Source organism: Cotesia typhae, unplaced genomic scaffold (assembly GCF_013202065.1).
Source record: "Cotesia typhae breed Kobodo isofemale line unplaced genomic scaffold, CoteBio_Ctyphae contig_23, whole genome shotgun sequence".
NCBI lineage: Eukaryota > Metazoa > Arthropoda > Insecta > Hymenoptera > Braconidae > Cotesia > Cotesia typhae.
In genome coordinates, this window is record NW_027423729.1 from 916,093 (window position 1) to 939,704 (window position 23,612).

Sequence of the window (23,612 nt, forward strand, 5' to 3'; positions counted from 1 at the left end):
AAATTAATTTTAGTTTAAAATATTAAATATTAATTATTTAAAAAAATAATTTTTTTTTATTTTAATCTAAAAAATTTTTCAGAGCTTCTAAAAATTAAATTTTTCAATAAAATTTTCTTGCTATAATTTATTTGTTAAAAAAATTCTAAAAATAATCAGATGCCTCTCAATTTGAGTATCATAAAAGAAATTGATTGGTAAAAACATTACTTGAAATATTATCACAAACAAACTTCAACGATATTAATATTTGATTGCTTAAAAAAAAAAAAAAAAATGAAATCATTTACCTTACTACTTGTTAGACAATTTAATATTCGGAAAAAATTTTATTGATAATTGATTACCGTGAGAGTTTAGATTTAGCTGGATATAATGAAGCCGAGTCATAACGATTCTATTCACAGTGTGTGTGTCTATATCAAAATTTATTTATGTGAAAACAAAAAATAATAAAAATAAAAAATGTACTTTAGTTGTATTTAAAACGTATCATTTTAGAGAGCTGTGAGTACGCCATGTGGCAGAGCAATAACCGAATTTCCGCGGATCGACGCGTTCCACAGTCGAATGACGAATGAACCATGAGGATGAGGGCGCGTGAGCAATTATCGGCATCGTGCTCCATCATGCAGCACGTTATCGCATTAAACGGGCTTTCTCGCCCGCAACATGCCCATGATGAATATATGTCAGATACTATACGTCCATTTTTATTATTTTTTAAAACTTTCTATTTTCTTCGTGCGCTTTTTTTTAAGTTCTTACATCGGTGATTTACTTAAGTGTCAACAGTTTTTAAATCTAAAAAAAAAAATGTTTTACTGTAACATTAGCTTGCAATTATTCTTATTTACATAATTAGATAATTACATATCAATAACTAACAGAAAGATTGATTATATAATTCAATATGATATTTAAAAATTTTAATTAATTACCAAATTATCATATTTCAATGCGCTACTGCTTGAAATATACATAAATTCATTGTTTTATAAAATACATTTATTTACTTTATTATTCAAATGCATTGAGTGTAAACATTTAAAAATAAAAAAATAAAATCGGTCTTCATACGCGACGCGCGCTCTCGATTGATTCTGCTACTCGAAAGATAGCGACTCTGTCGTTTATTATAATAATTAATTTCAAATTAATTAATGCATTAAAAAAAAAAAAAACAATGATAATATTTAATAGAATTATGCAGAAATGATTACTAGGTAACATTAAGTTATTGATTAGTTGAGTAGTTGGAATATTACATACACATTAAGACTGTATATTGAATAATATAATAATATATCATTTTCTTACCCTTTTGATCACATATTACAAGCAGTACTTAAATTCTATACGATAAGTATATAGCAATATAGATTGTGATATAATTTAATTAATCGATAAGTATTCAAGTACCCGATAACAATATTTAGTTATTTTTTTATAATAATTTAATCAGCAAGTTGTCGAATATTGATAAAATATATAAATAAAAAAATAAAACAGTGCATTAATAATAATAACAAGTGGAAAAAAATGACTTACGATAATAATATCAAGATTATCGGTAAGATGATCGGGGAGCACTCGTTTGCTAACTTCCTCTTCAGGCATACCATCGAACCTGTCGTGCTTTTTTCTTTCTTTGTAGGTTTTAGCACGTTTTTTAGCCTCAGCAAGCTCCGCCCTAAGTGAACAAGAACAAATTGTACATATAAGACACGTCTTGTCGTTAGTATATTTAACTTTTCATTTTCACAACCTCCAGTCCAAACACCATCTCACTATCTCACTCTCTCACCTCTTTTTTCCATCACACAATTTGCCTAACAAATGACGTGACACACTGTGCATACTCGATATTTACCCATCACCATTGCCACCATCTCTCCTCATGCATTCATTTTTTTAAATATTTAATATTTACATTAAAACACACAAATTACTCAATATTTGATCACAATATTCTTTTTTTGTACCAAATTCATCAGATAAATTAATTTAATTGGATCAATGTCTTATTTAATTCCATAAATGTCATAAGAAAAATATTTCAGTTAGAGAAAAAAAATATTTAACAAGTAAATAATTTAATTTATAAATAATTTTCAACGATTTTATCAATAAAATAAATTGGAAATTGAAAAAGTATCAAAGTAAAAAAATCTAGCATAAAAAGTTTTATTGAAGAGTATTAAAGTTTGATTGGCCAGAATTAATTAATTAAAAGTGAATAATTCAATTAAGGAAAATAAAAACTTACTCTTCAGGTGTAAGTATCATTTCTGACTTCTTCTTACGGCCTCGTTTCTTCGGTTGATGGGGTAATTGCATTGAATTAAGCGCACCATTCATCATCATGCTCATATGATGCTGCTGTTCAAGCTCAAGCTGATGTTGTTGCTGTTGTTGGTGATGTTGTTGCTGATGATGAAGTTGCTGTTGTTGTTGCTGGAGCAGATGTTGCTGCTGTTGCTGCTGCTGTTGTTGACTGGGCATAGGGCTTGGGGACGATGATGATGGAGTACCAATACTTGACTGTATGTTACTACTTGTAGAACATGTCAGTCCATCTATGTTTTCACCAGGACTACTTGCCGTTCTTATGCCGCCGCTCATAGACATTTCCTCGTCGACAAACGAATAAGGGTCTACTGGCGTTTCACACTTCATCGGCACCTAAATCGTAATTAATATTTATTAGTTAATATTTAAATATGTAATATAAATCAAAATCTCCAGTCTAAATTTTTTTCATTTTAATTATTTAATATTTTATCTTCAATTAATTACGAGAAATTATTTTTATTTACTTTCTCAGACGAGTACAGAGTAGACAGTAATTTAAATACCGAATAGTCTGCATAAGGTATTTACAAAAATATGTACACTATTTGAACTACAAGTATGTATGAAATTTGCAAATAATATTTGCGAAAACTTTTGAAATATTTGATAATTATCTTGAAACTTTTAATCATGGGCAAAATTTATAAAGCTATGTTATTAATTTTCAGAAACGCGGTGATTTTTTTTTTTTATTAAAATAAATTCAGACAAAAATTAACTTACAATTAAGTAATATATTGGCAATAAATAAAAAAAAAAAATATATATATATATACGTAGCAGAGCAACAATAAAATAATGAGTGTACAAGGTGACAAATGTGATTGCAATATGTAATAAGAATAAAAGTGAATATAAATCAAATGAAAAGTAAAATAAAATCTACAATACATATGGATATAATGTAAAAGTTGGTGACATTTGACCTGGATAAAATAAAGTCGTGACAATCGTCATCATCGAGGTAGGAATCAGTATAGCAGTATCGGGTGTATAATTTAATTCTGATGAGAGAATTCGGATCGTGGTCGAGTGTGCTTCGTTAAGTCAAGTGCTAGCACCTGTTACCAAGTGAGAGAAGAGAATGAAAAGAGAGGAGAGAGATTGGTGCATAGACGGTTGAATGTTGGAGAGTAAGAGAGAAAATTATCGAGAGAGTGGATGGATAGTAGAGTGGACGGGAGTGTGTGGGTGGATGGATGGAAAAGGGTGGAACAGGAGTAAAAAGGGTTGAGGCTGAGCCCTCAGGGATGATAGTGTCATCGTTTGTGGTCGCACACCGTGATGGCAAATGAGTTTGCTCATGAGTGTGTGAGTGTGTGAGTGTGCTGCGCTGTGCGTTGTGTGTTCTGTACTCTCTCACCTGTCCTACCGTGGCCCCAGTGGAGCTTGGCTGTTGGGGCTGATGCGACGTTGCCGATATCGGTGTTAACGGTGTATGGGGTGTGTGCGGGGTGTGGGGCGTATGCGGCGTCAGTGGAGTGTGATACTGCTGGCTACTGTCACCCCCGTTGCTTCTCATCTCCAGGTCCGGACTCGTCTCGTAACCGTCGTCCCGTGCCTCCTGCTTCACCATCAACCCTGTCGGATACAACACATATAATATAATATCGCTATTATATATATATATATATATATATATATATATATATATATATATATATATATATATATATATATACCACCGTAATATGTTTAGTAAACTATATTTTGATTTAGTTATATGTTATATATTATGTATATATTTAAACGCGTGTATATGGTTTCCGGTTTAAACCATCCAACATGTCTAGTCAAGTTTGTTATGACAGTCAATAGGATTAATTTGAAACTTACCTTGAGAACCAGAACAGTTCATTGTACTATTATTTTGCACGCCATTTTGCACCGGCGATGGGTAAGACCTGCAATCAGAAACAAAAAAATTCATCATTTTTTTATTTTTGTAACTCGTTTGATTTTATATTTATTAATAATTCATCAAAAACTGGTAGATATCCAAAAAAATTCAAGACCAACTTTTATTAACTATTTGATATGTGAGCTGTGATACTAAATTAAAATAAATTCTTATAAAATTGATCAATTTTTATTTTTATTTTGTTTTTTAAGCCAAGTGAATTTTCGATAAAACTCAGCTACAAATTTATCATATTTTACAAATTTGCACAGTAAAAAATTTTGTATTAACATTTATTATATTTAATTAACACAAAAAAGTGCTAAACATTTAGCATAAAACCTTTTAACACAAAATTTTTTGACGCAAAATTTTTTACAATAAAAATTTCAACTTTTAACTTTTTTATAAAATAGAATAATATATTTGAAAATATCTTAAATCTTCTACAAAAAATATAAAGTTATTTTTTTATAGTACTGATAAGTACTATAAAGTAAGTTTTTCAACATAAATCACTCGTGAAAAATTAACTTGAAGTACAGTTTCTTATGAGTTATAAGCTTGCAGTCTCGCTAATGTGTCCTATTTTAAGGAGCATAAGTTAAAAATTTATCCAATGATTCAAATTTAAACAAATCAATAGAATGCTTGCAACTATTTTTTAAGTCACAATTCAATATTTTAAAAGTCTAAGCACAAAATATCATTGCAAATGATTTAGTTAAGACTAAAAATAAAATATCCTTTTAAATATTACCATCACAAAACGTAATAAATCAGAATTTGAATAAACTTTAACAATATTGTCAAAGGAGAAAAATATAAAAGACTTTTATATGGATGATTGTTTAGCAACCAACAAAGAAAAAATGACGATATTATCCCAAGTGTATTTAATAATCATGTTCATTGAAATAAATAACGAAATAAAAAAGAACAATGCGCATAATTTAAACATGAACAATTACGCAAGCAGATAGAAAGTATTTGCAGTAAAAGAAAAACTTGGAATAACAATAACAGGCTGATAAATCTGCCAGTTGCATTTCGTCTTAAAAGTAATCTTGTAACTGGGGAAAAAAGGTGCACCGGGCATATTTACACCACAATAAATATTTGTTGTCATAATAATTTAACAATATATAAACCAACAAAATATCTATACAAATACATGTACAACATATAAAAAAATATAAATAAATAATAGAATAGCAAGTAGAGAGACAGAACTGACAGGATTTTTTATTATGAAAATGATGATTGGCGTGCGGCAAAGGTATTCACGATTTTATCTTAAAGTATAGTCGAACTCAAGTGATTAAATTATGAGTTTAGTTACCCGGGGAATTTAAAATATTTATGTATCTCTAGCACTCTCCCAAAATATGTCACTTGACATTTATCTCAACTTTATGTTATATTGTTCTCTCTCATTCTCATTCTCTATCATACTGGCACCCTTTTTTTTTTGTTAATCTTCCCATTAAAGCTTTCCATATTATTTTTTTTATCTTCATTCCTTTAAAACCCCTTCATTCGGTAGTACTTTTTTTTGTTAATTTTTTTTATGCACATTTTTTGTTGATTTTTTTTTGTTGATTTTTTTTTTTTTTTTTTTTCCACCATGTCAGTCGCTAATTCAAAAATACCTGGCTGGAATGATTTTGTAGCTGGAGTATACCTGGCTTATGTACTTTTTACGTGGGGCTGTACTTGGTATATATGTACTCGGAGGGCTCAGTGTATATATGTACAACATATAAATATATATATATATATATATATATATATATATATATATATATATATATATATATACATGGAAGCAACGTACAATACATAACACACACAGCACACCGGTGTACATAGAAGGTTGATGGTCGAACGGGTGTGCAAGCGAGCAAACGAGTGTTGTGAGAGTTCAGCAAGAGTGAGACCAACTTGGATGCATAAACCCTCGTAAATATGTACTGGGAGTTAAATACACAAGCTAGTATATACAGATATATATATACATATACATCTACACCCGGTAGAAGAAGGGCGAGAAGGGATTATCGGGGTGTAAAAGGGGAGGCTGGTTGGTTGGCGTGTAGGAGATGGTTGGTTGGTACATAGAAGTACTTGCTGGAAACGGCGACTAGGGCAGCTGATGGCGGGGAAGAAGAGCGCTATCAAGAGAGAAAGAGAGAAAGCTTGGAGAAACGAATGTCTAGTGATGGCTAAGCGCACTACGTATTTTCCAACTCAACTATTTTTTTTTAAAAAAAAAAAAAAAAAAAAAAAAAAGTTTTTATTCAGTTTTTTTATATGTAGGTCATGCATTTACTATTTCAAATAATATTGCACACTTTAACACGGTGCGTTATGTTCTCGCTTAATAATTTGTCATCAATACACTCTCTGGAAATCGCTCCGCAGTTCATCACATGCAGGATGATAAATTGTGGCAAAAAGTATGCTATCAAGAGGGTACTGCGAAAAACAAGATTGATGTCGTTCGAGCTAATTTACTTTCATATTTTTGTAAGGAAATATTTATTTGCTGATTTAGATTGCTCGGGGTATAAAAGTACTTATTGATACGACAAAATTATCAATGCAAGATTAATTGACTCCACTTTTTTCAATTCACTTCATTATCTGTTAGAATATAAATATATAAGAAGAATGAACGTGCAAATGTAATCTGCATTTAAATAATAAAGATTAAAAATTGAGAAGATCTGAGATAACTTTTTTGTTGAATGTTAAAATCATTTCTGAGGGAATTTGTTTAATAATATCTTTGACATAATTTTAGAGAAACGTCATGTGAGAACTTAAATAAAAGGTCTCGATAAGTGTAATGTGGGGATGATCTTAAAAAAATATCATTAATTGAGAAAATATAATATCATTTTTAAATTATTGACATTTCCTAAGATACAAACTCATTTCGATATTACACTCATCGAGACTATTCATTTGATATCTACGTGAATTTTTTCATTTATTTCATATATGATATTTTTTATACATTCACTCCGAAAATTTTTTACAATGTATGTTTAGTATTTTTTATTAAATATCGAATCATACGAAAAAATTTTCATTTTTATTTAATTAAAAAAAAATTATGTGAATTTATAAATACAAAGAAATAAAAAATTCATAACTAATAAATGAAATTAATTTTCATAGATATAAAATATCTATATATTTAAAATTTAATATTTTTCACATGCACTCATAACTTTATGATGTACTGCTGTTCCATATTTTCAATATTAAATTAAATGTTTGTTCAATTGGCTGCAAAAATTAAAAAAATTTGTTCATCAAACGAATAAAAGCAAATATTGCATTACATCAATTTATGATGCATTTAATGTTCTATGTAAACCATTTAAATATTTTATTTTAACGTAAGGATAATTAATGAATTTATAATGGGCGATTAAAATAACAACAATCACTTAATATTTAATTCCGCAATATCATGGATTGTTTAAAAAAAAAATGTTCGTTTATTTAATTATTGTAAAGACGAATTCGATTTTTTTTTGTTCAGGTAGGAAAAAAATTATTTTTAGTGAAACGTTCCACGTGATCGTATTCACAGTAAGATAAAGATCTTTTAGATAATTTACGATCGATTTATCACGCTATATGACTTTCGGCTTACGTTATCTTCTTAGATGTCTCAATGATAGCTGCAGTAAGTTAACTACCTACCGACTGGGAGATAGATGTTCTATCTTGGTTTTTAAATGTACAATATTTTAACTTTTTTTCTCTTGTGTATTTTTTTTATTACTGATTATCTCACGCAGACGATTCTCTGAGGAAAAAGTGATGTAACGTGCACTATTACGAAAATTCATTTATCATTTTTATTTTGATTTTGATCAATTAATGTTTTGTATTCAATAAAGTTTAGATAGTTGTGCAATTATTATCATAGATTATTTTTTTTTTATTTTTCTAATTGCTAAAAATTTAGATTCATTGTCGTCCAAGTGCTTTCAATGAATTAAAAATTTTTTCTAGTCCTTAAACGATACGATAATTAGGTCACACTTTTGTTGGAATTTATAAAAAAAATTATTTGTTAAATTTTTTATAAAAACAATTTAAATAAAATCTTCTGGATTATAATCAGTCAAATAAAGTCAAATTTAAGAGAGAAAACCAAGATAAAAACGATAAAATAAAACTGATACAAATTATTTTATGGTCAGATATTGGAGCTCTTCCTATGTACTCAGACAAATTTAAGACAGATTTGAACTAAAAAAAAAACCTTAATATAAATATTGGAAAAGTTGATAAACGTTGACTAAATAAAATATCAAGCTATTTTTGAGTTATTTGACTATAAATATTAGATAATAAGTTGCACTTCGGCTATCAGACAAAGTTTTAAGAGTTTCAATTATGTATATAAGCATATTTATTATATAATAAAATTAACAAACTTTCAAACTTATTGTTTATACAGTCAGTGTATAAATAAATTGGACTATTAAATAATTCGATCGCATACATTTTTTTAGTTTAAATTGAAGCATCAAAAATTTATAAATCAACTGGAAATATACTCTAGAAATAATTTCAAATTAATAAACTCAATTAATTAATGAATGTCTGTATTAACTGTTAAATTCTTGGCTTAAATTTTGTTAATAAAGTATTTCACCCAGGAAGTTCATATTCAAAAGAACAAATCAAATATGAATTTAATTAAATATTATTATATTATCAAAGGACTTTTCAATTAGAGTTTATTAAAAAATATTTATCGTAATGATGACTGAAATTTGTGAACTTCCGTAAAATGAATAGATTAATAAATTCAAGCTTTGATAAATTTAAAAATCTTTTGATTGATATATTAAAAAAATCTATAATATTAAATTCCAGTCTATTTGAAAGTAAATTCTACACAATAATGATAATGTAATATTAATGTAATATTAGATATTATGTTAGGAAGCAATTAATTATATGAAATAATATTGATATTTTAAACGGCAAATAATATAATTAGCGAAAATAATTTCTGTAAATTAAATGATATTTACATACCGCACATTAATAACGTAATCTCAACGACAGTGTAAACTCGTGTGCTACCGCAATAATAACAGTGGCGCGTGGTAAGCGAAGCAAATAAAAAAGTGAAAATAAAAAAGAAACAAATAAGAGCAGTAAAGAAAAAAAAAAAAAAAAAACAAAATGGTTAAAAGAGAAACAGAAAAATAATAACATGAAGAGGGGCAAGAAAAAGAGGTAAAAAAAAATAATAACAATGATGATGATGACAATAATAATAATAATAAATAATAATTATTATTATTATATATTTTATGTATAGATATAAAAAAATGGACCAAATGGGTTAGTTTCGCGTGGGTTTCAACGCCACCCCTAGACGACAGCAAGCGCAAGTGAGCCCGGTCGTAGCCGGTATAGCCAGCACTCTCGTTGCCAGGGGAAACCTCCAGAAAACTCAACACACGTATAAACGTGCGGGTATATAGTGTATATAGAGCACCAACAGCACCAGCAGAAACGAACGCGAACATACATATATACACAGAGACAGATATGAGGGGCTGCACGCAAAGAGAGAACAAGAGAGAGAAGGGTGGATAGCATCAGTAGCAGCAGTAGCAGCAATTGGGTGGTGAGTTAAAGAGAGTGAAGGGTATATAGAGGGTGTATTCATCCTCTTCTTCCTCTGGTGGGTGGTAAAAGGGGTGGTCGAGAGAGACCGACAGTAATACATAGGCAAAGCCGTCGACCCACGCACGTAATCAGGCACACCCAGCAGCAGCTCTACCTAGAAAATGTCGATAACGAAAAATACTGTGATAATGTTTGGGGAAAAAAAAAAAATTTTTTTTTAAAAAGAGACAAAAAATTTTGTTCCTTGCAAAGTACTAAAAAAAAAAAAATAATTAGTTATCGTTATATGCTTAGATTTTAACAAGTTTTTTTTTTTTAATTTTAATGTGACAAGAGACGTTTTTTTTTCTTTGCTTGATTTTTTTGCAGTGATATACAAACTATTAACGATAAAATCACATATAAGAATTCCCTGGGAGGATAAAAAGGGAAAAAATGTTTAAAGAGTGGAATGGTGGAGAAGAGTCATATAACCCATACCAGCTATCGAATATAATTTCGTCACGTTCAAGGAATTTAAAGTTTTTTATTTTTCCCCCTTGAATGACTTGAATACCGCGATAGTCAGGCACAGGCAGAAGCTGAGAGCGGAGGTAGAGGTATAGTAGAGGCAGAGGTTGATGCAAAAGCAGAGCCGGGATGCCTACTACAAGGAACAGTGATAGGGAATGAAACGACTGTACTTATATTGATGTGAGCTGATCCAGTGTACCAGGCATCGCAGACAGCCACGAGACTACAGCTACGCAAACTAACAGCAGGGATCGTACAACGGGGAGAATAATTTATATCTCTTTATTCTTTTCCCCTTATTCTACACCACACACTACTACCCTTGAGAAACGGCGGCATCGTAAACTGTCGGCATGCCCACAAGGGATTTTTCTCCAGAGAGAGTGTATCAAGTGACGGTTCATTCAGAAATTGTAAGCAATAATTCTTTTCTCTCCTTTTCGTCTAGTGGATGCACATATATGTATGCTAAATTTTTCAACTGACCTACAGTTGTCAACATTTAAATAATACACACACTTTATTTGATTTTGCTCCATTTTTTCACTCTCCAACTTCAGTTTGTTCCAGTTTTCCGTCCATTTTTTTTACTTCACTTTTTCCGCAATGACAAACCTTTTTTTTCCGTGACTTTTTTATTAAAATATCAACAAAAAAAAATACACTGAAAAAAAAGTTTTCTGCTCGGCATTATCTACTGTATAGTAAAGAGTGAATCGTTACCGGTACAATCTGTACAACTACGATTAGCAGACTGGATAGTGACCGTCAGGATCCATTCGGGTGCCATTCACGATACTATTGCTCCGTTAGTATACAGTTTTCTTAACATCACTCTCCTTTAAATAGTAACGTGTAGATCGTGACAGTAGCAATATCGTATCGTGAGGAGTAGAAAACTTTTTTTTCAGTGTATGTAAACATATGAACATGCTTTTTAATTGATATCTGTTGATTTTACTTTTTACTCCAATTATTTACTGATATTGAGTAAAAAAAAAAAAAAAAAGTATTTGCATGAATTGTTTGATGTAAAATTTTTATTATAAAATATTTGACTTAAAACGGAGTAATTACATCGTACTGATTGATGAAAACTAAATAAGATGATTAATTCACAAAAATTAAATTATTATTTTGACTACTCAACAATCAATTACATTTGACATCAAACATGTCAATTACACCTAACTGGTAAATAATTTATCTAGTTATACACACTTAAGTATCAACAGACTGAAAGTTATGTTAAATAATTTTTATAAATAATTTAATATTTATCAATTATCATCCAAACATTTTATAAATAATTCATTAAAGAGAAAAATAAATGAATAAATTTCATAGTCAATTTATCTCTTGATTCCGTTATAATATACCTGTTATATTGTACAGATATTGTTTTTACTTTTTTTTTTTTTTTTTTTATTAGTTAATATATACATAATAACACTAATATAAACAGCTGTCAAAATAAACTTGATATCTTCATTGACAAAGAAAAGTTGAATTAGCTGATTACAGTACTATACTTGTCTCCTTGAAATAAAAATGTAATGTAATTCTTGTTTTTCCTTCATTCAATATAAATACACCGATTCATCCATACATATATATTAATTAAATATATAACACACTAACTAACAGAGAAGAAACAAGTTATACGATCAAAGCAATACAAGTCTTTTGCACGATGTGATGCTTAAACTTTTTTGTCCTGTTGTAGCCACATAGCAGCAAGTGTCTCGGGCGCTACTCTACTCGTATTGGACCAACACATTATAAGTTACCTTTGCTTAACTTGTAGCAGCTCTTGTTCTATCCACCGAGTTTTATGTGAGTATTGTCTCGTAGTAGTAGTATACGAATAATGTAGAAGTTAAGTACAAGAAGTAAAGACGATGGTGTGGGATGAAATGGAGTTGAACCGCTCGATGATGTCGATATAATCGTGTGTCACGTGCTAACACACATGGACTAGTGATGCTGACTCTGGTGCATCTTCCAGTCGTCTCTCATCTCTTCTCTTGGCATTTCTACTCTCGAAACTCCACTCTACAGGAACTGTATCTAGTCTACTACATGACACAACTTCTCAACATCTACTGCACTCCTTGGTTCACTATTGAGTCCACGCGCATTTCCGCGCGTGCTACTAATTGGAACTGAGCCACGTGTTCTCTCACGCGTTTACTCCTGTCTCTCTCTCTCTCTCTCTCTCTCTCTCTTTCTCTCTCTCCTTCTCTCTGTTCCCTGTGTAGTATGTACTCGATGGGAAGGATCGCATGGAATCCGAGGATCGTGTCCCATTCCCAATGCTTGTTATTCCAAAATCTCAAGGGATGTGTCGATTTATGTTTGTCGTACATAACACATTCATGTCGCTACATCGTTAATTATTATTTCATTACATTTACTTGTTTCTTTTTTAATCATTGTTTTATTTAATTGGAAATAATTAATTCCGAGATCTTTCTAATTACTCAATGTTTTTATTTTTTAAATGCTTAGAATTTTTCTAAGGGTCCAATGTTTCTAATAAATTATTTAATTTTACTGTTCAATGAATTGATTTAAATAAATTTTGTTTCTGTCGATTTAAATTGGAGTTTCAAAGATTTAAAAATTTAGGGTAATGTGCTAACCCTAGAAAAATCGTTTTGACAAAGCACGGAGGGACGACCACTGAGGGTTAAAAGAATAAAATAAATTATTGATGTAATCTGAATGAATCTTTGACAACAATTTTTCAGTCATTCCAGTTCACTGTATTAAATCCCAATTTAAGTTATAGTATTAATGGCCAACACCGTTACATTGATTTATATACATAAATACAAACTGTAAAATTGTATCACTTGCTTGGCATGATTAGTATAATTAGTTATGGCAAGAATATTTTAAAATATAAATATAAAATTGAAGTTTTATGTTAAAAATATTTTCAAACTTCTAAAAACTCTTCTACAGTGCATTCAATGGTAAATGTAATAAATTCAAGTCAGTTATCACAAAGCTCTAGAGTACGAAGCAATCGAAAGCAAAAGTAGGAATAATTCTGTTTCTACTTCTACTTTTGACGTGGCTTAAAATTTTCAACGATGATAATTTTAAAAATGTGTTTTTGGAGTAAACTGTTGGTTTAATTTTTTATTAGTTAATATAAATATTATGTATTAATAAAAAAAATAAAAAAAAAGCTTTTTATTTGTTATAAAATTATTATTTTCATGTTCTATGAACTTTGAAATATTATAAAATAAAAAGAAAATAACTTCATTGAGAGTAAATAAAGAAAATTTAAATAGTAATTTATATTAAAAAATATAAAATTCATAAAATAAGCAGCTTACTTCTTACTATTATTAATAATTACTCATTAGCTTAATAAAACTCTGTTATCTACTACATTACCGAGTTTGAATTTTTGATATGAAAATTTTCCGATAATGTAGAGTAAAGAATAATGAATTATTTACTTCATAACACACATGTGCATTGATGTTTTAATAAAAAAAATTATTATACTTAAATAAGTGATTGATTGATAGCTACTATGTATTAAATTGATAGTCATTAGTAGGCGAATAAGGGGAATAAAAAATGAAAAATAATTGATTGAAATGATAAATGGAGATTGAAGAAGACATTAGTAATTTAATTTCAATGAATAGTCAATAACTTTCCGCACGATTCAATAACCTTTAATTACATTATCAAGAAATGAATGAACGCGAAATAAAAAAATAACTACAGTATTACGTTTTCGCTTTCTTGTAATCCATAAATATGAATCGAATATATATGACAGTGTTATTGATAAATTTTCGCTTTCTTTCAAATTTATTGATTCATAAAATCTCTTTTTGGAGTTAAAGCAAAAACATTAGAGCTGGATATTAAATAATTTGTATTTGATATTTCTTTCAATATTAAATGCAAATATTTGCGCTTACGTATACGTTACATGCCAAATAAATCATTTAAAAACGACAACAGTGATATAAAATAAAAAATAAATAGACAGGTGTTTGATGAAAAAATATCGGTGATTGTTTGTTTAAAGTGTTTAATTGGTTATTGCGGATATCAGTATGTTATTTGAGCACAATACACTTTCAATGTAAATTTCCGTGAAAATTGGATGGGATAACAGACACGAGTAATATTGGAATATATACTTGTATTGAATAAAATAGAGCGTATAATAGAGTAGTGGCTGCGTCAACATGACTCGACTCAATCCAAAGTTTACGATTCTACATCCATCAACTTGTTTTTCTTTCTTTCAATTTTTTATTCGCTCTTTTTTTTTTATTTTTATTTTTATTTATTTTTTTTTTATTTCACTCGTAAATCGTAAATCGTAAACCTGACCTACCTTTTCTTTCTGCTTGGTGTCTACATTATTTTAATATCTTATTAAGTGAATCATCAAATTATATAAATATTTAAATCTACATAATAAGCTTTTCTTTCTTTCTCTTTTATTTTATTTCAGAATTAATTAAATCACGACACGAGCTATGATAATTATTTTTTTGGCCCCTTCCCATTAATAAAAACACTTGTTAGACATTTTTATACGACGATTACGAATTTTATTGCTTTATTATCTAGTCTAAATTAAATAAAATAAATATAAAAATCATTCATTGATATTATTTAAGTAAAACTGTATAAATTAGCGTCTATGAATGACCAATATATAAACTTGTTGACCGTCAGCGAGAAAATTGAGGTCTGGTCCTGTTTAACGAGTACAGAAGAGTTGATATAAGTTTAAAAAAAAAAAAAAATAAATAAATAAGGATAAGAAACAAGACCTGGACATAACAGTTGCATCACATGGAAACAGTATATCCTCTTAAGTAAACCAAAAGTGTAACCTACTACACTAGTGCAGAAAATACGTGAGTGTGTGCAGTAGCCAGTAAATAAGTATGAAGAGAAATTGAGCCAGATACTGTACAGATACAGTAATACAGTAATACAGAGAAATCCTCGAAAGATAGATATGGCAACGTGAGGGAGAGTTCAGTTTGAGAGTTTTGTCGAGAAGGGAGCCTGCCGAACAGAGTTTAGTTCGAGGTACGAGAGATACTGAGTAAATGGAGATGGAGATGAAAACGACCCTTCGAATTTCCAAAGCAGCCCGTGTGCCGCCTAGCCGTATAGTACCGTGGTACAAACACAAGGCGACACGACGAGACTTTGACCGAGTTTTCAGTTTACTGTTCCGAGTATCCACCTCCACTCTCTACTACTAGTTTTCTCACTTTAACTTCCCCGTGTCCCTGTCACCTTCCTCGTTACCCAGCACCACTGAGCGTAGTAAAACACCCCCGGCACACCAACCGGCTTATGACCTCGCTGCCACATACCACGAGAAAACCTCTTTAAGAAAAAGTAACTCTGCCCACGCTTAAAACTTTTATTCTCATAATATTTTATTATCTTACTTTGACTATTTTTTTTAATGAGGTTCAAGCACTGATCATCTTTGTTAAAAAAGTACCTGGTTGTACTCAATTTTAAATTTTATATTTTTAATAGAGGAATATTAATTTCTTTTATTTAAGTTTGAATTGATTGAGTTTACTGGAGAAATTTAGAAAATTTTGTTTTCTAGAAACATGAAAATTTGTCATGAGAAATCAGGATCTATTTGACACTTTCTCGTAATTTATACAGACATTTGTTGATGCATAATGAGATGCATCGCTTTAGAAGAGACGAGGTTCTGTTTTACTGTTTCTGGGGTAATAAGATACAAAAAAAATTTTCTTGAAGTGAATTTTCACTGCAAAATTTATTAAAAAATTTAAAAATTTCACCAATAAATTATTAATGCCAATTTTTGTAATTTCTACTCCATTTTTACTCTAAATTGAATTTCATCATCTAATAATCAAAAATTGATAAGTTTCCCATAACTTATGACATTATTCTAATTAAATTAAAGATAAACATCACACCAATTAGGCTCTGACGTGCAGTGCATGAACCATGTTTAAAAACTCGGTAAAATTAAACCAAACCATTTACGTAAAAAAAAAAAAAAAAAAAAAAAAAAAAAAAAAAAAAAAAATACACAGATATCATTAATTTTTGATAAATGAGTAGAATATCTTTGTCTAAATCAAGATTTTTTTTGTATTAAAATAAAAATGCCAAATAAAAGCACATGGTTCTTAAAAAAATAATTAAAAGTTAAAAAGTAGCCCAAAGTGAATGTTTGAAAATCATAGCATACAATACACAGTGTACATAATACAACAACGAATAAAGAATGACGTGATGGTTGGCAAGTTATCTTGGAAAGAGAAACCGAGTGATGGAAGTTAAGCCGTGTACATATATACGCATATATCCACGTATACATACAGATATAGATATATATATATATATATATATATATATATATATATATATATATATATATATATATATATATATATATATATATATATAGACATGTACTTCATGTATCTCTTCACCATACGGCACATAGCATACATAAAAAACAACGTCTCTCTTTCTCAGTTCTGGCGAAGGTCACGTTGTTGTGTATAGTTGTTATATACTGCCAACCATCCAACAATACAATTGCGGCGCTCACGTTCGCTCTTTATTCTCAAATGACTGCCAAAAGGAGAATAAAACAGGTGTTTCAAGTTGATGTATTATATGTACATCTATACAATAATATTAATATAAATTAACATCAAAATCGGTAAAATATCGCTTGCAACAAAATCAACAACGACAATAATAATAATAATATTGATAATATTTAAAAAAAAAAAAAAAAAAAAGGGGAAGAAAAAGAAACTACAAGGTCAAGCGAATAAAATGGAGAAGACGGATGAGACTTGGAGGAATGTGCCTCTGGGTTTCGAAAGATTCCAAACGGAAGTGAGATAGTTGGAGTCGAGATTAAAAAAGTAAGACCGAGATAAAGATATACGAGCAAGAGAGAATCGTGAAGCGGGCAGGGGGCGAGAGGCTGCGGGGGAGCAAGAGAGACTTAGGACGTGTGTTACGAAACGCATGGTATGGTCCGAGATCGGTAGACGATAGAGAGGCCTCTACTCTTGCAACAACTACACACTACTGTAGGTACAAACATATTTATATCTATACAATATACTCTAGCCTGTCCAACAAGCTCTCTCTCACTCTGATCCGCAACACACACACACACACACACACACACACACACACACACACACACACACACACACACACACACACACACACACACACACATGAGATGTTGTCTCTATCCGAGTTGTTTTCTCTCATCTCTACCTTTCCGCCCCCACCAAAGTAACCGCCGCCCCCCGCAGGGACTTGAGCTCTGTGCGCAACACATTTTTGCTATTGCTATGCTGCTTCTCGAACACTTTACTCGCTTACTCTTGCCTCGGGCTAAAATAAAAACTAAAACTTAACTCAACAACATAACACACAACTTCCAAGACTGTTGAGTACACAGAACGGGACGGAACAGAGAACATAGGAGAAGAGTATAGAATGGAAGCGAACCTGAGCAGTGAGCATAGCATATGAACCAGCCGTATAGTACTGAACCTAATGTTAATGTTGTACACACGCATATTGATATCGTAAATATAGATATAAATATAAATATATAAATAAAAAACTCTTACACCTTGATGTACTTTTATTTTAGTTGGATTCGGATTCTAATGGATGTATGTTATACAATACAACTACAGCTAAGTATAACCGTGTACCGGTGTATGTAGAGACATAATAGAATTAAAACAATACGATATCGTGAGGGAGCTACGCCAAGTCTATGCCCCGCGAATTCACGCAGTCTTTTCGTCCAGACGTTACTATTAAACTAAATACTACATACACTACAATCCTACTCGATTTCTTTTAATTTTAATGTCATGTTATATGAGTGTAAAGGTACACGCAAAAGCAAAAAGTACATACTCTACACATAACATTTATTATCATCTATAACGTTATAACTTATGTAGTACAAGACTGGACACACCAAGTGAAATATATCAACAACCTGTAAGCCTTTGTTGTAAGAATCTCTGTCTATCTTTATCCATATGTATGCACGTATGTGTTTGTATTATATATTAATATTTTACTGACATGTGTAATAAAAGTTTTCATATGTAATTCATGAAAAACTAGACTGTATTTTTTTTTAATATTTAAATATTGTTATCATTATTATGGGTACATATAAGTTGCTAAAGATGATACGATGCCGATGAGTTTTCCTTTGTATAATAAATTTTTAATGAATTTTCTTTTTACATACACGTGTTGTGTCTTGTAACTTTTACTGGTTAATGTACTACTCTACGGTGAATAACACATATTTATATGGGTGTGTGAAGGTATAATATACATATTTTACCACACGGACAACGCCCGTCGCCGTATTGTCGCGATGTACATGCAAGCACGCTTTTGCGGGGGAGATAGCTTCTCAACACGTCAGTTCGCGTGTACACACGCTTTTTAGGTGTCACTTAAAAAATATTTTTTTATATGTTCTTTGTTTCAATAATCTCTAAGTTAGTAAGTAATGTACATTGAACACTTTGCGCGTGACAATTGAGTGGTTAAATGTGATATAAACGAATTCATTATTATTATTTTTAAGTAGCTGCAAATTGGGTAAAATTTTATCTTATCATTGTCGCACTTAGTGTCAATATGTATTAATTTAAATGAGTCTAATTTTACATATACAAAACACATATTATATTAATATGTATGGACTATTGTTTTTTTGTAAACAAAAATATTTTTTGTTTCAATAAATTTTTTTAGATTAGACTCTAATTTTAAGACACTTTCATGAAAATTAAATCATTGCGGTAATATTTTTATTACACCCAAACTGATTTGTTTATTGAAGTTAATTTATCTATTAAATACTAATTACGACCCCAACTAAAATTGTACTAAACAAAAATTTATAAATTATAAATAGAAGCACATAAAAATCTCATTAGATAAAATACTTAGCAGTGGATATTAAAAGAATCCAATATCTACTGGGACTTGACTCCACTTTGATTTTATTTTAATTTTAATTTGATTTAACTCTAACTTTTTTCCTATTTCTTAAAAAAAAATTGTAATATCATTGGCAAAAATGAGGACGCCGTATTATGACTAATTAAAATTGAAAAAAAAAAATTTTGTTAAGCAATTTGCACTGCACTGGGAAAGATAATGTTTACCTGACATTAGATAATAAGTATAATCCTTAAATTGTATTATAGAAATTTTTTTAACTTGTAATATTTATACAGTAAAATGTTAGAATTCTCAGTTGGTATTTCGATGGAAATGAATGTATAATATGTGGAGTAAAAGTAGTATAAATTTGCTGAGAAGGATACATGTCTCTAGGCAAATAACAAGTCATCTGGTAGCAGCAGAGTTACAAGGGGATGATGAGTGCAAATGCTTATGCTACATCTATCCATTTTACATTTCCAACTTAAACATCACATTATTATAATTGCTCTCGTCATTATCTTAGATGATAAATGTATAAGTATATACATTTATTTGTATAATATTCCAAGTATATAAAATGAAATAAAATAAAATAAAATAAAACAAAACAAAAAAATGAATCAGCAAACAGATTTGATAAAAACTGTTGCAGCTGACCTATTTTATTTTTATGTAAAAATTGTTGGTAAAGAAAAAAAAACAAGACATATATTCAGTCATAAAAATTTTTAAACTATTTTCCTATACGTAAAAAAGTTAACGATGTATATATGTATGCACATAAAAAATATATACAACAAGCACCGAACGACTTTGACCTTCTGGAATATTGTAGGAGAGAAAGAAAAAGAGGAGAAAAGAAGGTGAAAGAACTTTATCGGAGAATGGATACGCGCACATTCATTTTTTCTTTTTATTCCTACTAGATATATATATATACTGGGAGAGGACGACGGTATCGTCGCTGTCTGACAATTGTTATACTTTTTTATCCTTTTTTTTCTTCGCTCATTGTATTGTAACCAGCCAATCCGTCGAATAACGTTTGGCGAGTGTAAAAACGCAAACCGAGTCAATAATATACAAAAAAAAAAAAAAAAATAATAAATAAATAAATAAAAATAAAAAAAAATAAAAAAAAAACAAACAATGTAAGTTACGAGAAAAATGCGGCCATTCGGTCTCGCCAATCATTTTTCTTTCTACACACTTTTTTTCTATGATACCATTCTTTTTCCTTTTATTATTATTTATGTCTCCATACATTATCCTCAATTCAAGTTCAAGGATAATGCAATACAATCACACCGAGAATTAAATTATGCATGTACATTTAAAAAAAAAAAAAAATAAAAAATAAATAAATAAATAAAAAAAAGGAAAATAAATAAATTTTAATGGTAAATTATTGAGTAATAAAGTTGATAACTATTTTACATAATGTATATACTTATATATTGAGTATACGATATTACGACTCATTAAACGACAATGATTTTATTACTCTCATAATGCAAATCCATTACTGGTCGTTGGTGGATATATAATTGCCGTGTTACGATCCACGTGCATACTCAATACATATAGATAGGTGTAGATATAGATATAGATATTCATATATATAGACATATTGGAGACAGTTAGACCAGCAGATAATCAACACGTGGCTCGTTCATCCTGTGCCAATTAAACGTCAACACAATTTCCCGGTAAAATTTTCCAAAACAGTTGTCGGCTTTAAATTATAAATAACAATTATCGCGAGTACCTACTAGTATACATAACACCAGTACATGCATAATAAAGTATGTCCGTTAAAGTACATATTTATTGCGTACTAAATGAACCATTGAATGTTAAAAAAATTAAAGGCCCGTAGAATGAAGTTGTAATTGAAAAAAGAAAACTCCCTAAATTCAAGAACAGCGTTTTTCAAATATTTCTATATTCACGTTTAAATCTCTGGATCGACTTCTACTATACTTCTTCTTCTTCTTCTTCTTATTCTTCTTAACAACCGACCAAACGAACGTGTTACATCATAAGACTGCGGTGAGTCACGCGGTCGTGAGAAGTAAGTCGTGTTTCACGTTCAATCTTTTCTTTTTATTTTTTTTATCCATAGCAACCACTCTTTTAAATCTACTCCAAGTTAAACTTATTCTTGCGTTACAAAATCAAAGTTTCGCGATTACTTTGGCAATATTGCTAAACAAGTCTTTTTACATATATTTGTACTTAGTTTTACTCAATTTCTAATTTAAATTAAGGAAAAATAAATTTAAATTGTATTAGTTTAGTAGGATTAAAAAATAAGAAATAATTGTATTTAACTTACATTTTATGATAATGCTGCATATGATGGCCGAGATGGATATCCGAGTTCTGTTGTTGAATTTGCTGGTGGTGTTGAAGTTGCTGCTGCTGTTGCTGGTGTTGGTGCTGTTGTTGCTGCTGCTGTTGTTGTTGCTGCTGCTGCTGTTGTTGTGGTGGTTGTTGTTGTTGTTGTTGTTGTTGTTGTTGTTGTTGCTGCTGCTGTTGCTGTTGCTGTTGATGAGCCTGATGATGTTGCTGCGGAGGGTCCAGATTAGAAGCACCCAGCAGAGTAGCACTCTCGCGAAACAGCGTTGCCACTTGCATTTTTACAGAGGACGAGGTTCTTGAGCGTACCCGTGAAACTTGACAAGCCACCTCCTACCCAGGAGATGGTAAGAAACAAAGGCAGAAAAAATATTCCGAAAGGTTGAACGAGAATAACACAGCAACTATGAGCGTTGTGTTAATTCTCGTAGCTTGTTCATCCTCCAGCGGGTAAGGTTCCCCTTGTAGGAGAATGGACTGCTTGCTTAATGTCTCGAAAACTTTCTTGGCTCTGTTGTACGCCAACTTGACAAACAGTCCACAACTATTATAAATAATAACAACAACAGCAACAACAACTTATGTGCCAAAAAAAAAAAAACTAACAAACCTTCTCACTGTCTTCAAACAATATAAAATGAAAGCCTCCCGGCTCTTTAGCTTGTTGGCCTACACCAGCTAGCCAGTTACACGTTTTTAAGTGTATCCGGTTTGCTATCGCTTTTTGACCAAGACCAATAACACAACTAGTCCGCCAGGCAATGTATCACACGTCCTTAAAAACACACCGCTGCTTTTAAAACAACCACACAAGTATATAGATGTATATATAAATATATAATATTGTAATAAAGCCTGTGCCTATCCGACTTTATTATTTTTTTTTTTTTTCTACAAGTTGCTAGACTACTTTAAATACAAACTCTTGCTTTATTTCACAACCACATATCACCAGCGATTCCACATTGGATTCTTCAAAGAGTTTTTAAAATCAGCTTCATGTTTTCCAGCAACTGCCAGAGATAAGCTTACAGTTTTGAATTATTATGAATTGCTAAATAAATTATTTACTATTATTATTATTATTATTATTTAAAAGTTTATCCTATCGGTTTAATATGCCGCACCCGTCGACGTTTTGTTTAATCACCATCGTCGGTGTCCTCGCGACGGCGAGCCATGGCCGTCGCGGTGTTTTTCGTTCTCGTTTTTCAATCTACCGTAGTAGAAGAAAAAATATATATAGAAATATATAATTTTATTTTTATATATTTATATATATTCAACTCCACTAGTAACCGCTAAAATTTAAATAAAATTACATTAGATCTGAAGTAGTGATTGACGTTAAATCCTGGAGGGCGATGCGTTCCACTGTTGCTTTAAAATAAATATCACACGTAAATCCACTGGTTCTGGTTTTAGAAACAAAATTTAAAAATTTGTAATAGACAAATTAAATGCACGCACAAACCACGCACGGTACGAAAAATCAGCGGAGGTATAAAACTGTGTAACCCAGCCACGGCACTAGATTCGGCCGCACTGCTTTTGGCTGTGCCTCGACTTAACTTCGGATTAGCTCGGGACTCTCGGGTTTAATCGTCATCCTTATTCGTAAAACTTCGTACTAACTCGCGTAGAGTCGGGTTGTAACGTGAAAATCCGCCTCGATTGCCCGCCCCGTTACTCGGGTATCATCGTTAATTTTCGTTATTTTGCTCACGCACACAGACATAGATCGTGCGCCGCCGCGAATTTTAAATTGTAT

At 30.5% G+C, this 23,612-nt stretch overlaps 1 protein-coding gene across 2 annotated transcripts in view; it reads right to left on the reverse strand.

Moving 5' to 3' along the window:
- Tdg (Thymine DNA glycosylase) overlaps positions 1-23,376 on the reverse strand; it is a 31,618-nt gene extending 8,242 nt beyond the window's left edge. Inside the window, exons 1-6 of one of the 2 annotated variants that reach the window (XM_074238687.1) lie at positions 22,452-23,376; positions 21,819-22,366; positions 4,192-4,259; positions 3,719-3,936; positions 2,270-2,685; positions 1,552-1,693 (exon numbers count right to left, since the gene is read on the reverse strand). In XM_074238687.1, coding sequence (XP_074094788.1) covers positions 1,552-1,693; positions 2,270-2,685; positions 3,719-3,936; positions 4,192-4,259; positions 21,819-22,120 — 1,146 coding nt within the window. In that variant the 5' untranslated portion in view covers positions 22,121-22,366; positions 22,452-23,376. Of the gene's footprint in view, positions 1-1,551; positions 1,694-2,269; positions 2,686-3,718; positions 3,937-4,191; positions 4,260-21,818 lie in introns of both variants that reach the window. The other variant, XM_074238686.1, reaches the window with a different exon arrangement.
- Positions 23,377-23,612: the final 236 nt, after the last annotated feature.